This window comes from Zea mays, chromosome 1, assembly GCF_902167145.1.
Source record: "Zea mays cultivar B73 chromosome 1, Zm-B73-REFERENCE-NAM-5.0, whole genome shotgun sequence".
NCBI lineage: Eukaryota > Viridiplantae > Streptophyta > Magnoliopsida > Poales > Poaceae > Zea > Zea mays.
The window spans coordinates 219,303,042-219,315,817 of NC_050096.1; the positions used below are offsets into that span (position 1 = coordinate 219,303,042).

General features: G+C 38.6%; 1 protein-coding gene across 1 annotated transcript in view; it reads left to right on the plus strand.

Annotated features, from left to right (window-relative positions):
- The first annotated feature begins 2,187 nt into the window (after positions 1-2,187).
- The window catches only part of LOC103643284 (MADS-box transcription factor 23), a 42,685-nt gene continuing 32,096 nt past the window's right edge, over positions 2,188-12,776 (plus strand). Inside the window, exons 1-2 of the mRNA XM_020546680.2 lie at positions 2,188-2,637; positions 7,693-7,768. Of these exons, the coding sequence (XP_020402269.1) occupies positions 2,456-2,637; positions 7,693-7,768 (258 nt within the window). The 5' untranslated portion in view covers positions 2,188-2,455. The remainder of the gene's footprint in view (positions 2,638-7,692; positions 7,769-12,776) is intronic.

The following is a 12,776-nucleotide window of genomic DNA, read 5'->3' on the forward strand; positions in this document are numbered from 1 at the left end:
TGCACAACATATGTCATTTGCTCCATGTTTAGTTAGTTAATTAGTTATATATGTCATTTGCAACAATTTTTTTAGCAAAGGTTACTGTAGGGGAGTGCACAACATATGTCATTTGCAACAATATATTTTTTTGAACAAATACATGCCTACAATATTTCTTTTCCCTTTTTATATATATGAGGGAGATTGGGAATGTACAGATTTACAGCTCATAGGTTTAGAGGATTGTTACAAATTAAAGTATGCACCCAGGTTCTACTAGTAGAAAAGAGCTCTAAGGTGGCGGCACAAAAATTTATAATGACGGTTTCAGTTACCGCACGTCAGTAAAAATAAATAGGTGAGCCCGCCTTAAGGAACCGCTAGTGTAAATGACACTGGCGGTTCACTTAACTGAACCATCAGTGGAAAACAAATATTTGCACTGGCGGTTGTTAAGTGAACCGCCCAGTGAAAACATCATATTAATAGAAGTTGATAGACTATCTCTTAAACGAGATAGTTACTAGAGCATAGGTGAAAACTTTTGATGTATAGAATGTGTGAAGCATATATTGTTGTAAATAGAAGAATTTTATGTATAGAATGTATGATAGAATTTAATTCAGTTTTGTTTGAAAATTTATGGTTGTAAAGAGAAAAATATATTGTAAATAGAAGAATTTGTGTTAATAAATATAAAATTCAGTTTTGTTTGAAAATTTAAAAAAAGACAGGAAAACTTATACTGGCGGGAAATATTAAGGAAACTGCTAGTGGAAATAACATTTCCAGTGGCGATAACATTTTTACTAGCGGTTTCCGTAAGCAAACCCCAGTGAAATAACATTAGCACTCGCGGGGTGCTTAAGAAAACGGCCAGTGGAAACAAGATTTGCACTGGCGGTTTTCTTAAGCAACCGCCAGTGGAAAGCATTGATGGTATTCTTAAGCACCCCGCCAGTGTTAATGTTATTTCCACTAGCGGTTGCTTAAGAAAATCGCCAGTGGAAATCTTGTTTACACAGACAGTTTTTTAAACACCCCGTCAGTGCTAATGTTATTTCCACTGGCCGTTGTTTAAGAAAATCATAGTGGAAATCTTGTTTCCAAAGTCGGTTTTCTTAAACACCCCGTTAGTGCTAATGTTGTTTCCACTGACGGTTGCTTAAGAAAACCGTCAGTGCAAATCTTGTTTCCACAAGTGGTTTTTTTAATCAACCCACCGGTGCTAATGTTATTTCTACTGGCGGTTGCAAAACAACTGTCAGTGAAAAGACCGATTTCTGCAGCCCCTAGCACTGGCGACACTGAAAAACGATAGTGCAAATAGCTCTAGAACCGCCACTATAGAGCTACTATGTACTAGTGTTCAATCGGCTAGCAATTCTTTCATCCGCCTATACGAGTTAAAGATCAGCTCACTAACGAACATGTATTTACACCTTGAAATCGTTGGAGGAATTTCATCGAAGATCCATCCATTTCTACACTTTCAAATACACCATGTCATGCATGGTTATGACAACCTCCAGAGCCCATGGTTTCCTCAAGTCGGCAGTAAGCTTGTTTATTGCCAGATGGTGGTTAGATGTCCTAGGTGGGGCAACTCCAACGATTTGCAACAATATTGGTATTAAGTCTCATGTGTTCTGCATACAGGACTCTGTTCCTTCTGTCGTCGCAAATAAGAATATAATTGCCATTTTTCAATGAGCTAAACAACTATAGTGATATTATTACGTATCATTATATTAACTATCGAAAGTATTTTTATAATAAATCTATTTAACAAACTAATTGTTCAAATAGAACTAAAACAAGGAGCAGCGTCAAATAGTCCACTTATATCACCTCAATTATATTATACTTGCTCTAGGTGCAAGTGCGCCTTCAAATCGCGCTACCCCAGCTGAAAGAACAATAATGGAGCAAAAAAAAAGCCGCTGCATTATATTAGCTGATGGAGTAGTGAGAAGGACAGCTACATTAAGGAATCCGCAGCGTGATGAGCATCGCCACGAACGCGCACGCGTCAGGCGCTGACTCGACAGAAGTAGTAAGCCGTGCAGATTTGTTTATTGCCAATGATGTAGTACTAATCAATAATTAGTGAACTAGGACGAGGTAGCTAAAGAAAGCAAAGACGTACGGTGAAGGGCCAGGGCCTTCCAAACGCTCTGTACTTGTATATATGGGTCTTTCCAGGTGGTCCTAGTATACTTTGTTGGGGAAGAAGCACAGGACAGGCATCTCAACCTACATAGGTAGCAACCTGGCCATTCTCAAAAGAGGATTGAGCAGTCGTTGCAGGAGGATCATAATCTAGACTACCAGAGAGAGAGAGAAGTGAGTGAGTGAGAGAGAGAGAGAGAGAGAGAGAGAGAGAGAGAGAGAGAGAGAGAGAGAGTAGATAGTTAGGTCTCAGCTAGCTCTTTTTCTCCCTCTAAGCTAGATCTGTGGTGTTGGAAAGGAGATGGGGAGAGGGAAGATAGAGATCAAGAGGATCGACAACGCGACGAGCCGGCAGGTAACGTTCTCCAAGCGCCGGGGCGGGCTGTTCAAGAAGGCCAAGGAGCTCGCCATCCTTTGCGATGCCGAGGTCGGCCTCGTCGTCTTCTCCAGCACCGGCCGCCTGTATCACTTCGCTAGCACCAGGTTTGATTCTTGCTCCTCCTTTGCTAGCTTAATTGACGAATAGTTGTTAGATCTACTAACTAGTATTACGCACACGAATCAGGCATACAGCATATATATGCTCCAGAACCGATGAAGTATATATATTTCGGTCAGGAGAGAGAGATGCCAGTGGCATAGATTTTTGATACCTCGTACCTAGTACCATTTTTTATGGGGAGTATGTTAGTTTACCGGTGTGTGTATATATATACTCCTCTTGGAAAGTAAAAAAGGGAGAGAGAGACTTGTGCAAATAAAGTTGTCATAGGTTGAGTACTTGCAATTTTGCAACGAAATTTGTATTAATTTGGGGATCAAATTAACATGAAAGACTAGAGAACGAAGGAATAATGATCTAGGTATTCGTTGTGTGATGTGTCACATGCCTCACAATATTACAAAGATTTCAACCCAGCTGCTTTGCCGAGTGCTTCATATACTCGACAAAGTCTAGAAAATACTCGACGAAGTCTTTGCCGAGTATGACTTTCAGCAAACTGTACATCGACAACGGTTTCTTTATCGAATACCTTTTGTCGAACACTCAGCAAAAGCTTTGTCGAGTGCCACCTGGTACTCAGCAAAGAAAAGTCGTCATCATGGCGCCAAGTAACGGTGACAGAGCCTTTGCCGAGTGTCCTCCGTGACACTCCGCAAAGGCTCCATCTTTGACAAATGTCTGCTGGACTAGCGCTCGACAAATAAGCCCCTATAGGCCCATTTGCCAGTTCTTTTGCCGAATGCACTAGGAGGCACTCGTTAAAATCTTCGTCTTTGCCAAGTGCCTGTTGGACTAACTCTCGGTAACGGGAACACTAGTGGCCCCTTTGATAATCTCTTTGTCGAGTGCATTAGGCAAAGGTTGTTTCTTTATCGAGTGCCTGTTTCGGTAAAAAGCATGTTTCCGGTAGTGGTTCCAGACATGAATTTATGGCTTTTATTGTTTTTCTTTTTATTTTACAACTTTTTAGTACGTTTATTCTTACCATGGAATGATGAGTTTGAACACTGGTCAATTTGTTTCACATGGAGTAAAATGAGTAAATGTATATTTCTTTGTTCTCGTGAATTACTATATATGTCGATTTCATGCCTATATATAAACTGAAACTGATTGAACGATTGCCACCAAGATAAGACTTTCACTTTGTCTCCCCCCAAAGTGCAATCCTTATCCTAGAGTCCTTACATGGTATAGTGTAATGTAAAAGTGGTTTTTATCGCACTACCTAGCTCAGCATGGCAAAATAGTTGTTTTCTAGATGGTTACTTTTCACTCCGGAGATGATCCGATATCAATGCAATAACAATAAATGAACTTAATTTTTTGCTGATTTGGAAAGAAATAAACTGATAATGTATTTTGTCTATCTAGAGAACCATCTTTTGTGAACCCTTAGTTGTGCACAAGCCAGAAATAAGCATTTTAATTTATCATGATGTTCGTGAACAGTAGGTGAAGCTTCACCAAGGTATAAATACTAGATCGCTCAATCATTTCAAGGTAATGAACGAACAATCTTCAGTAATTATACCTAGGTGAACCTTCCCCTAGGGTGATGAATAACACTTATATATGCTATTTGTCACCTTAAATGATGGATCATACGGTTCATCACCCGTTTCAAATGTTACAATCAGATTACTAGATATATCAAAGCGACACAATTGTTTTCCTTCTGGATCCGCACAATCTAACTCTAATTTAAGTCATTTTAACTAGTTTTAAGACGCCCTACTCTAATTTCTATTATTTTAACAAGTTTAATAAATTCCACTCTTTTCAGTTATTTTAAACATTTTAATACATTCAATCTTAATTCCAGTCATCTTTATTAGTTTAAGACACTCCAATCGAGTTTCAATCATTTTAACCAGCTTAAGATACTCCAATCAAATTTCAGTTATTCTAGCTAGCTAGTTTATTATATTCAACTCTAAGTTTAGTTCTTTTAACCAATTTTAAGATGCTTCGCTCTGATTTTAGTCATTTTAGCCAGTTTAAAACATCTCTCTCTTTTTAGTCATTTTAAACAGGTTAAGACATTCGACACTAAATTTGGTCCTTTTATTTAGTTTAAGACAACCTACTCTAATTTCAGTCATTTATCAAGTTTAAGACATTCAACCCTGATTTTTTTAGTTTTCAACTAATTTTAAGTCATTTCATTTATTTATATTTCATATTATTTAGTGTTTGTTTAATTGCCCTTTAGATTTCCAACTAATTTTAAGTCATTTTATATGTTTTCAAATATTTTCATCTTACTATATGCTTATTAATTGACACATATTTAGGCTACGACACTTTTAAGTAATTCTATCTAATATTCAGCTATTCTAAGTCATTTCATATTATTTAAGTCATTATTTATTATATCATATTATTCAGCCCTTAAATGTTATGGAAAACAAAGCAGGATGAGAACATTAAGTAATTTCAACTTTTCTATACCATCATGCCAATTCAGAGTTGCATCTAAGTCATTCTTTTCAACTTACACTATTTAAGATATTTTATTTACATCTAAGTTAATCCTGCTATTGCAAACTTGGATCTAAGTCATTCTTTCCAACTCACAAGACATCTTTATATTGCATCTAAGTCATTCAGATGTTGCATAATTGAATCTATGTCATTATTCCTTCTAACTCATAGTATTTAAGACATTATATATTGCATCTAAGTCATTCATGTCATTGTAGAGTTGAATCTAAACCATTCCTTCCAACTCACACTATTTAAGATATTATATGTTGGAGCTAAGTCATTGCGGCCAATATAGTGTTTAATAACGAGTTGAATATCACAAGAGTAGATCGAACACATTTGGACAGGCGTGTGATGTGTTCGATCTTCGTTCAGACACGCGTGGCTAACTTGATTGGATACGTTCGGTCGGGTTTGATGAGTGGACTATTTGTTGTCACCAAGGTTTAAAATAGCGGGCTATGTAAAGTAGCGACATCATTTTTAGGCTACATGGCTATAGCGTGGGGTGATCGTACTGACTAAATAACAGATTTAAAAAAACATAGAGTTCGAATAACAGAAGGTGTGCGTATTTGATTTGTATAGTAGGCGCTGAGTGGTGCGGCTGTAATAAACAGCATCAGCCCTACACAAGCACTTCCAATCACAGCCGTAGAATTTGCACAGTAAAATATTTGTTACTGAGCCATTAGATCTTAGCAAATATGGGAGAGACAAATAATAGTTCTCTCCAAATAGCGGAATTTACTCGATCTAGCGCAGAAAGTTACACAGAAAATAGACAATAATTTCGTATGGATACCAACGATTTCCAAAAGGGCCCTATTACCAAGTTGTACAAGGCCATGTGCATGCACTACCTTTTGCTCTCTCTCTCTCTCTCTCTCTCTTACATGATTATAATAAATTACATATAAGAACTTTAGCGAACTGCACTGCAGGTCCTCGATAATTAAAAAAGGTTAAAATGAGAAGAAAGAAACGTAACTTCCCTGCCTTATCTAGACATCTAGTACGGAGGTTTTCTCAATATATATGAAAAAGTTTTTTAATATAACGTCCGGAACTGTTTTACCACCATGGGTCGAGTTTTGTTATTATTGTCTTGACTTAATAGACAAGTAGATGCATTACTCTCAATCATGGTATACATTTTCGTCATATTTAAATTTTTCGTACGCTGCCCTGCCAAAAACGAAAAATGGAGCAAAATTTGTCGAAATTCGCCAATTATGATCGGAAAGGGTTTTTGGATTAAAAAAAAGAAATTCGTAAATTTTGAAGTGAAATTTGTAAATTTCTCGATGGATTTTGTAGAATTTGGACCAAAACGCTAATTGTGATGGAAAAATATTTTTTGTTAGGGTGTTGTTGGAATGTGTATAATTTATGCTACACAAGAAATAATAATCACACATAATTTGTTCACTGGAGTCACAAAAACATATATAAAGTAAAAATGCAATCCGAAAGCAACACAAAGAAAATTCTTCATATACATATATAACAAGTCTTTAGTTCGTGCTACATAATACAACTCCACAATGGTGACATATACAAGTTTAAATAAAGTTTTAGTATAATATAAAGGTTCACACAGTTCAAAGGTCGAAGATAATTGAATACATATGACATAAAGAACTGAAATGTCCCCCTTTGCGCATGGTGACCATCGATGGTATGTTGAATCCTACATGTAGCACGTAAATAATACTAAAACTATAGCACGTAAATAATACAAAGCAACAAGGATAATACTAACACTACTATGTGAGGAAAATAAAACTAAAACTATAGCACATGAATAATTATGCAAATGATACTACTATCTAATGTAAATACCTAGCCCTCCATGCTGTTAACTATCCCTAGTACTTGATAATATATACTAAGTACTAACAAATAAGCCTAATACTTGATAACATACATAACAACTAACCCTAACATTTGATAACATATAGTATATGCTATATTGCTATATATAACAAATATGCATTAACATATATACATATATGCACTATCATACGTATAACTATGCAGTAGCAGTAAATGAAATTATCAGTACACAATATAAATTACTTATTATATCATACATTCACTTGCGAAATCATTTAAAAATCATGAATACAACCATGCTTTCACCTTAGCCGCTAGAAAAGGGGCGAAATCTGACCAAGGTATACCACGGATTTCGCTAAGTTTCTCGCTGCGGTTTGCTATTTTTTTTATTTTTTAACTTCTCAAATACGCTTAGATTTGACAGCACACTACAGAAGACTCAGAAAAACGTCCGATTTTTTTATCATATTTTCTTTGGTTTTTATAATTTTTCATTTTAAAAAAATCATTTAACGAATTATACCGATTTTCCCAAAAACATTTCCGCAACATACCACATGCGAAAAATATGATCGGCATGTTGTTATGTCCTACGCACAGCAGGCTCGCAACTGTGATCACACATAGTTCTTTATATGTTAATTACAGCACAAGTGATCGACGTGACTTTCTAACCGAAAAAACTGATTTTTATCGACCAGCATGGAATCTGTGATTGAAAGATACGAGGAAAGAGAGGGGCACCATCAGACTATGAGCGCAAGTGCTGAGGCCAAGGTATGATAAGCACGTCGTTTGTATTCCTGCTAGTACTTCCAGTTTTTTTATTTGACTCTGGATAGTACAATTTTCATATAAGATCATCTTCAACAATGTCTCAATTTAGTGCCTCAAATTGAAATATGGGCTCTACACAAAAACTGCCCCAACAATGTCTCATTTCATAAAATTTGATCAAAAAATTACACTAGTACATAGAAGCTTTATAGTAGCGGTCCTAGAGCTATTTGCCCTGGCGTTTTCCAGAGACGTCAGTGCTAGGGGCCAGTAGAAATTAGTCTTTTTTACATGCGGTTGTTTACCAACCGCCAGTGTAAATAACATTATCATTGGTGGTTTTCTTTAGCAGCCCGCTAGTGTAAATCTCATTAGCACTGTCGGTTTGCCGCATGTAGAAATATTATTATCACTGGCGGTGTCTTAAGCGGCCCGCCTGTGAAAATGATATCTCCACATGCGCTTTCTTAAGAAAACCGTCAGTGCTAATGATATTATCACTGAGTAATGAAGTAGTTAGTGATATATTGTTTATCTTAGATGTATTGATCACCTCTCTGGTATTGATGCAATGTATTGGGGTATCGATCACTGAGTAATCACACAATGTATTGGGGTACTGAATCCTCTCTGGTACCGATTATTCATGCAATGTATTGACAGTTTCAATAAGTGAACCACCAGTGTATATGATATTTCCACTGGCGGTGTACTTTATACAGCCGCCAGTGTATATACATCCTTTACACTGACGGTGTACTTTATACAGCCGCCAGTGTATATGATATTTCCACTGGCGGTGTATTTTATATAGCCGCTAGTGTATATACATCCTTTACACTGACGGTGTACTTTATACAGCCGCCAGTGTATATGATATTTCCACTGGCGGTGTACTTTATACAGCCGTCAGTGTATATACATCCTTTACACTGACGGTGCACTTTATACAGCCGCCAGTGTATATGATATTTCCACTGGCGGTTTACTTAATAAAGCCGTCAGTGTAAATACATCCTTTACACTGATGGTTCTGTTAAGTGAACCGCCAGTGTATATATATATTTACACTGTCGGTTCGTTAAGGCGGGCCCGCTTGTTTTTTTTACTGGCGTGCTGTAACTGAAACCGCTAGTATAAATTTCTGCGTGCCGCCACCTTAGAGCTCTTTTCTACTAGTGTTATACGGGTGCCTCAAAAATACTACACCGCAGTGGTCTGCCTTATAATATAAATTTGATGCTTTACTGTTGGACCGAAATGTTTTGTTGGTACCTTAAATTCTATAAAATATACTCATTTTTAAATTATATGACATTTTTATAGGTCATGTTGTTGGAGCATCTCCAATAACGTGACCCATAAAAATGCCCTATAATTTAAAAATGAGTATATTTTTACAGAATTTAGAGCAACAATAAAACATCTTGCTCCAACAGTAAAGCCTCAAATCTAGGTTATAAGACAGTACACTACGATATAGTATATTTGAGGCAGTTGAGAGCGTGCCTTATATTTTTTTGACTAAATTTTATGAAATGAGGCACTGTTAGAGTAGTTGTTTCTGCATAGAGCCTCATATTTCAATTTGAGACATCAATTTAATACATTTTTGGAGATGCTCTAACGAGTACTATGTATAAAGTTGGATTATGGACATTCTAATATATGGTATATACCCCATCTGGCAGCCGATCTTCCGTTGAAAAAATATATATTCTTGGCCAATCCGTTTTTTTCTTCCTTTTTTTCCCCTTGAAACAGTTAATCCTAATTTCCTCTGTAAAATGAGGCCGATGCCTGAATGCTAATTGTTTGCACTATGTGAAAAACTTGCAAGTAAAAAAGTCCGTGATCCAAGTAAAATGCAAACCGACCTAAAATCACGGCCCACTGAACATTACCACAAAACCTTGATTTTCTAGAGGGACACCCTTGCCGCCTTGCGTGGTGTTGGTTGTAATATTAAATTTCTATAATTATAATTAATAAAAAGTCCAGTCCGCTTTCTTAAAAAAATACAGATTCATGATGTCCAAGCACTTCTACGTCAACCACTTGCAACACAATAAGCTTGTTCGTTTTAGTGCCAATCCATATAGATTAGATTGGATTGGATTAGTTTAAATTCATAATAAGTCAAAATTCTTCTTAAAATTTTCTAATCCTTTGTAATCCATGTGGAATAGAAATAACCGAACAAGACCTAAGATGGAAAAGTAGCTTGACGGCTATCCAGATTCAACTTCAAGCTTTGCTAAGACCATAGTTGCATAGCTTGCAGAGAAAACATGTCACTTGGCTATCATCATTTCACAAATCACAAATAGGGTAAAAAATGATGTACATTATGATCTGAAGCTTCGAAAGCATGTTAATAGGCTGTTAAATTTGCTTATAGTGTCAATGATTATGTGGGGCTAAGTTAAACGATAATGGCCTAGCATGTACCCACCTTATAGTATCAATATTGAGTTGACGAAGCGATAGATGGCGTTGACATTGTTGTAGTACACAAGCATACTTCGGGCGAGGGAGTTATGAAGATTTTAGAGGAGCTGACGAACTAGCTTGCATCAGCTACCCCATTAGCAACAACACAGTACTCAACCTCAGCAATGAAGCGGGAGACAATGGGCTAACGCTTGAAGGACCAAACCGTGTAGGCAGAGATAGACCGCCAAGTGTCCAGGCACCCGACCTATTTAGCATCGGTATAGACAACCAACTCATGCATGGAGGAGTGCCAAAGAGCTCGTAGTCAACATTACCTTAAAGATAGTAAAGGATCTGCTTGACCAGACTTATGCCAGTGCCCCTAGGTACGGGTACTTGAGGCGTTACAACGAAACTAGGCATGTGCGGAGAGGGTAGGCTACGGGGCCCACCTTCAAGGTAGGCTAGGTCAACAAGACCCCCTGAAGGGATGGAGTACATGATCGGGACCCTGGCTACGCATCAACCTAGGGGGTCCCTCACCACATATACCTTTGCCATGCTTCCTTCAATAATAGCCCTCACTATCCTGTAAGCAGGGTCCGATTGCACCACGTGGCCCGACCGACGCCCTACCTGTGGTGGGGTTTGATACTACTACGTGGTTTCAGGTACCCGATGAGGGGCCCAGATCCCATATGGGCAGGCTCCAGACCCCCTAGAGGGTGTGAAGGAAATAAGTGACGCTAAGAGGGGGTGAATTAGGACTTCTAAAACTTTCACTAAACTAGGCCACAAATAAATCCCTAGAGCAAAACCTATGCAAATAATCAAACTAGAATGTTCAAACTAGGTTTTGTCTAAGTGTTGCTATCTTTACCGCAATGTCTAAGTTCCAATCCTAAACAATATAAGTATAAAGACAAGATTGAAACTTAAATGCTTAATATAAATGTGAAAGCCAAAGAGCAAGGTAGAGATGCAAACTCTCGTGGATGACGTCGGTATTTTTATTGAGGTATCCGAAACCACGCAAGGTCCCGACTAATCCTCGTTGGTGCCCCTACGCAAAGGGAAGCCCACGTGAGGGCCAAGCACCACGGTCTAGTAACTCCGTAGAGAGTCGCGGGCCTTCTCCACGCGCAAGTGGTGCTCCGCTTCCAGCTCCTCTCGGACTCTCCCCGCCGTCTCAACTATCGAGCTTCAGGCCGAAAACGCTGCGGGCCTCGTTCTCTCCAGTACACGGTGCCGGTCGTGACACAAACGCGGTTGTCACGGTCTCACAAGACTCTCTCCCCACTCGATACAATTACAACGGCTCGCGCAAGAGTCGAGGGGTTGTGTGGTTTTTCTAAACTCACTCAACTAACTAGGATTCACCTAGAGCAAGCGCTAAAGCGATCTAACTAACCTAAGCACTTCGCAAAGCACCTACGCTAATCACTGAGTGATTCTATTAAGCACTTGGGTGTATGAGCACTTGGAAATGTCTACTATATGCCTTGGTATGTTGCTTGGGCTCCCACACCTTGAAATGGCCGGTTGGGGTGGTATTTATAGGCCCTAACACCATTTCTAGCCATTGGACAGAAAGCAGTAGCTTTCTGTCGATGGGCACACCGGACAGTCCGGCGTGCACCGGACAGGGCACTGTTCACTGTCTGGTGCCTGCCACATTAGCCGACCATTGGGGTCTGCAGCAGTCGACTGTTGGATCCGACCATTTTCTGACTGTCCGGTGCACACTGGACAGTCTGGTGCTGCAGCCTGAGGACGCCTGTTCGCGGGCCCCTCTGCGCAGACTGTCCGATTGTCCCACCCGGCAGTTACTGTTCACTGTCTGGTGCGCCACCAGGCGCTGGCTTACTGCTTTTCTTGGATTTCTTCGCCGATTCTTTTGGGCTTCTTTTGTTCTTGAGTCTTGGACTTCTATGCTTCTTTTTATGTCTTCTTTTAAGGTGTTGCATCCTCATTGCCTTAGTCCAATCCTCTTAGCATCATGTGAACTACAAACATAAACACTAGCAAATACATTAGTCCACAGGTTGTGTTAATCATCAAACACCAAAACCTATTGAGCCAAATGGCCCGGGGTCCATTTTCCTTACAATCTCCCCCTTTTTGGTGATTGATGACAACACAACCAAAGCAAGCAAATATAACAAACATTTGAATGAAAATATGCAATCTACTTGCTAGGATCCATGAGTGTCCCCATAATGTGAGATTATGGACTTAAGCATCCCCCTAACTCCATAATTCACTTACTTCCTATTTTATACCAAAGAACCAAAACCACTTGAAGGATCAAAAATTTAAATTGGTGGTGTTTGGTGTTTGATAACATTTTATTGCTTTGGTTCCTACAAATTCTCCTCTTTTGGCATCAACCACCGAAAAGGAAGACATTAAAAGCACATAGGAAGCAAATAAAATTTGCCCTCATAAAGGATTTATCAATTAATACCAATTGAAGTACTCAATATTATTACACTCCCTAAATGAGTGTTCTCCATTTAGAAAGAATTTTCTCCTCCTTTAGAGACGAAGAAATACTCCCCCTAATAGAGAT